At 46.6% G+C, this 3753-nt stretch overlaps 1 protein-coding gene across 1 annotated transcript; it reads left to right on the top strand.

The window, feature by feature from the left end:
* The first annotated feature begins 373 nt into the window (after positions 1 to 373).
* Positions 374 to 3500, top strand: LOC147423836 (pentatricopeptide repeat-containing protein At3g09040, mitochondrial-like). Its single transcript, XM_086502026.1, has one exon. It carries the CDS (start codon positions 764 to 766, stop codon positions 3089 to 3091), a length of 2328 nt encoding a protein of 775 aa, XP_086358152.1. The 5' UTR covers positions 374 to 763; the 3' UTR covers positions 3092 to 3500.
* Positions 3501 to 3753: the final 253 nt, after the last annotated feature.

Below are 3753 nucleotides of genomic sequence, written 5' to 3' on the forward strand. Positions count from 1 at the left end.
AACAGAAGCCCGACGATTTCTCGATCGACCCTAGAGAGACGCGCAATCCGACAACGGCACGCGCTTCAAACTCGAAACGTCACCCCTTGTAGAGAGTGGTTGTACCTCTACGCTACACACACACACACACACACACACACACACACACACACACACACACACACGATGCAAGCAAGGCACAACCCGCTACTGATAACTCAATGAAAATAAATGCTCCCCCAAAAAAGGCTGCAACAGGCTATATCGGTCAGCTCCACCAACACGTACCCATGCTGGCCGATATTTAACACTACACCTGTGACTTGCACACATGCAATCCGAGTGTGGTGATCGAAGCTAGTGGGAATAGCACACATAAGATCAAGGCAAAGTGTGTGGTTGGGAACGGCTTCAAACGACAATGAACACCATGGGGGACTCAAAGTTGCGATGGCTCAGAATTGAGCCATTGAAGAAACACACACCATAGAGGCAGGCGACCCCTGGAATCTTTATTGGTCGATTGGCTCTTGGGATAGTTTCCTAGGACGTCTTCTTCTTCTTCTTCTTCTTCTAAGTGGTGCATGTGCGCACCGAGAGGGAGACAGAGAGAGAGAGAATCTACCGTGTTTTTTTTTTTTGGTGCGGACAAACAAGCAAATTTTTGAAACAGAAGTTCCATTTTGGGCTCACAATCGGCTGCATCTGCTCTTCCGTGTTCAGCCCGCTGTTGTCTCGCCCAAAATGCAATCATGGCACCTCAATTAATCCGCAGAAGGTTGCCATGCTGAGCTTGCCAGAGGCTCTGTCTTCTCTGGAACAAGGACTTTTCTATCAGCAGCCTCAGTCAGCCGATCTCTTACTGCGCATCCTTCAAAGGTGCAGAAAAGAAAGAAACCCTGAGTATGCCCAACGTCTGCTCAGATGCATCCGCAGAAGCGAACTTGAACTGCACATATCTCTGTGTAGACTACTTGTCCCTATGTTGGCAGAAGCTGGATGCGTTTGTGATGCTCAGCATGTGTTCGACATGCTATGTGATCCAAATGAAGAAGGCCTGTGGAACTCTCTCATTGCAGGCTATGTCAGGCATGGCCAGCCAGAGCAGGCTCTTTCCCTCTATGCCCAAATGCAGGAGAAATCTGTCCATCCTAACAGCCATACTTTCGTTCCTGCTCTCTCTGCATGTGCAAAACTCAAGGACATCCATATAGGAGGTGAAATACACGCAGAAGCTGCGAGACATGGCCTTGAAGCTGAAGTCCATGTCGGGGCCACTCTTGTTGATATGTATGTCAAATGTGACTTGCCCTTTAAGGCGCAGGAAGTGTTCAACAAGCTTACCATTCGCAGTGTTGTCTCCTGGAATACCCTGATTGCAGGGTATGCTACGAAAGGGCTTGGTGACACAGCTCTGAACTGCTTTAAGGAAATGCAGCTTGCGGGCTTTTCACCAAATTCTATTACCTATGTTTGCAGCTTAAAAGCTTGTGGGAGCATCGGTGCAATGGAGGAAGGCCAAGCCATTCATCATGAGATAAGTAAAACAGGTCTGGATTGTGAGCTGTTTGTTGCCAGTGCCCTTGTTGATATGTACATGAACTTTGGGTTTGTAGCTAAAGCTGAAGCTGCATTTGAGAAATTGGTGGTTCGGGATGTTGTATCATGGACTTCACTGATCCGTGGATATGCAGAACATGATCATGGCAAAGAAGCATTGCAAGGTCATCAGCAAATGCAACTCGAAGGTATCTCCCCCAATACCCACACATTTGTGTGCACCTTGAAAGCGTGCGGGAGTGTTGGAGCCATTGTCAAGGGTCAAGAGCTACATGCATCTGTTTCTGCAAAATTGCTAGAAGGAGACCCCTTCATTAGAAGTGCCGTGATTGACATGTATACAAAACTTGGTTTATTTGCCAAGGCTCAGGAGATGTTTGACAATCTTCATTGCCAGGAGGTTGTCTCGTGGAATGCCATGATAGCAGGATATGTCAAACATGGGCATTGCAAGGAAGCACTAGATTGCTATGCTCGAATGAAAGGCAAGGGCCTCCCTCCCAACATAGCCACATTCGCCAGTACTTTGAAAGCATGTAGTAGCATAGGAGCGATTGACCTAGGCAGAGCGATTCATACTGAAGCCCTCAGGTCAAATTTAGCAGCAGATCTTGTGGTCGGCAGTGCATTAGTAGATATGTATGCCAACTGTGGCTTACTTTACAAAGCACAGGAAGTCTTTGACAAGCTTGTGGCCCGAAATGTGATTTCTTGGACTGCCCTTATTAGTGGTTATGTCAAACATGGTGCTAATCAGGAAGCAATAAATTGTTTTGACCAGATGGAGCGTGAAGGCGTTCTACCTGAAGCATCCACATTGGTTTGCATGTTGAAAGCATGTGGCCTTCTAGGAGCCTCAGGCAAGGGTCAAGCTGCACATGCTCTTGTAGCCAGGAAATCTCTCGATAGAGAGCTCATTCTTGGTAGCACCTTGGTTGACATGTATGCCAATTGCGGTCTTCTTGCCAGTGCTCAAGAGGTTTTTGATGGCCTTGCGGTCAGAGATGCTGCCTCTTGGAATGCACTGCTTGTTGGGTATGCCCAGCTAGGAGATAGCAACATTGTTTTCCGTTCTTTTGACAAGATGGGCAAGGAAGGCCATATCCCGACCGTGGCTTCGTTGATTAGTGTTCTCAACGTGTGTAGTCATGTAGGTTTAGTTGATTTGGGTAAAACATTCTTCAATTTTATCAGCAAAATCCCTGAGATATCACTCACCCTTCAACACCTAAGCTGTTTAGTCGATCTTTTGGGCCGTTCAGGCCTATCGCAAGAGTCATTTGCGGTCATAACGACAATGCCGTTTCTTCCGAATCTGGTCGTCTGGCATACTATGCTCGGTGGAGTTAGGAAGTCCAATAATGTAGAGCTTGGAAAAGAAGCTTTTGAGCAAGCAATCGAGCTGGACAGCAGAGACACATCAGCATATATTTACATGTATAATATATACTTAGACGCGGAAATGCAAGAAGATGCTTTGCGGATTCAAACCATGAGACTGAAGAACATTACAAGCAGTGAGTCTATGGCTGATGTCCTTGTAAAGAGGTGAGCTTGGTGGCTACCAAGTGTGAAGTCATTTTTTGCTGAAGTGGGAAACTGAACAAAGGTGAGCATGCTTGGTATCTTCAAGCGTTCAGGGGAGGGACTCCACGAGCGTGAACAGGGTCACAGACAGGAATTATCACATGAGTGCACTCGGGGCGAGCTGAAAAACAGTTTTCAAATCTAACACGTCGTGACGTCAGCAAACTTATCGAGACTCCAAAGTATAGGTTCTCATGACATGTGTTTTTACAGATCCCACTTATGAGAGTATCCCATCTGCTGCATTAAAGCGAATGACCATTTTCAGGTCTCCATTGCCCGTTCCCATTCCAGCTTCCTGTTCCGAATCCCCGGTCCATGGTTTAGACAAGAGTATCCGCAATCAGGAATGGCATTTCATGCCCGTTGTCGTTCCCCTTTCCCCATTCACTATTCCGATTTCCCGTTCCAGTATCTATGCATTGATGTCCTGATCCATACACAACACCAAGATTGCTTGCCAAGGAGATTGCAGCGTAGTGGTTTGAGTCTATAATAAGTACGTATAGACCCGAGCTCAATTCTGAGTGACACTCAAGGTATTCCCAAAAGTCATTTATTGCGCCCCCTCCTTTAGCATTCCATTCATTTTCAACTTCAGAGACTTCTCAAGGTCTATTTTCATCA

Source organism: Adiantum capillus-veneris, chromosome 26 (genome assembly GCF_014529385.1).
Source record: "Adiantum capillus-veneris isolate H3 chromosome 26, ASM1452938v2, whole genome shotgun sequence".
Taxonomy (NCBI): Eukaryota; Viridiplantae; Streptophyta; class Polypodiopsida; order Polypodiales; family Pteridaceae; genus Adiantum; species Adiantum capillus-veneris.

Bases quoted from the DNA above. Each gene is read 5' to 3' on its own strand.
- LOC147423836 (XM_086502026.1), top strand. From the start codon at position 764: ATGCTGAGCTTGCCAGAGGCTCTGTCTTCTCTGGAACAAGGACTTTTC.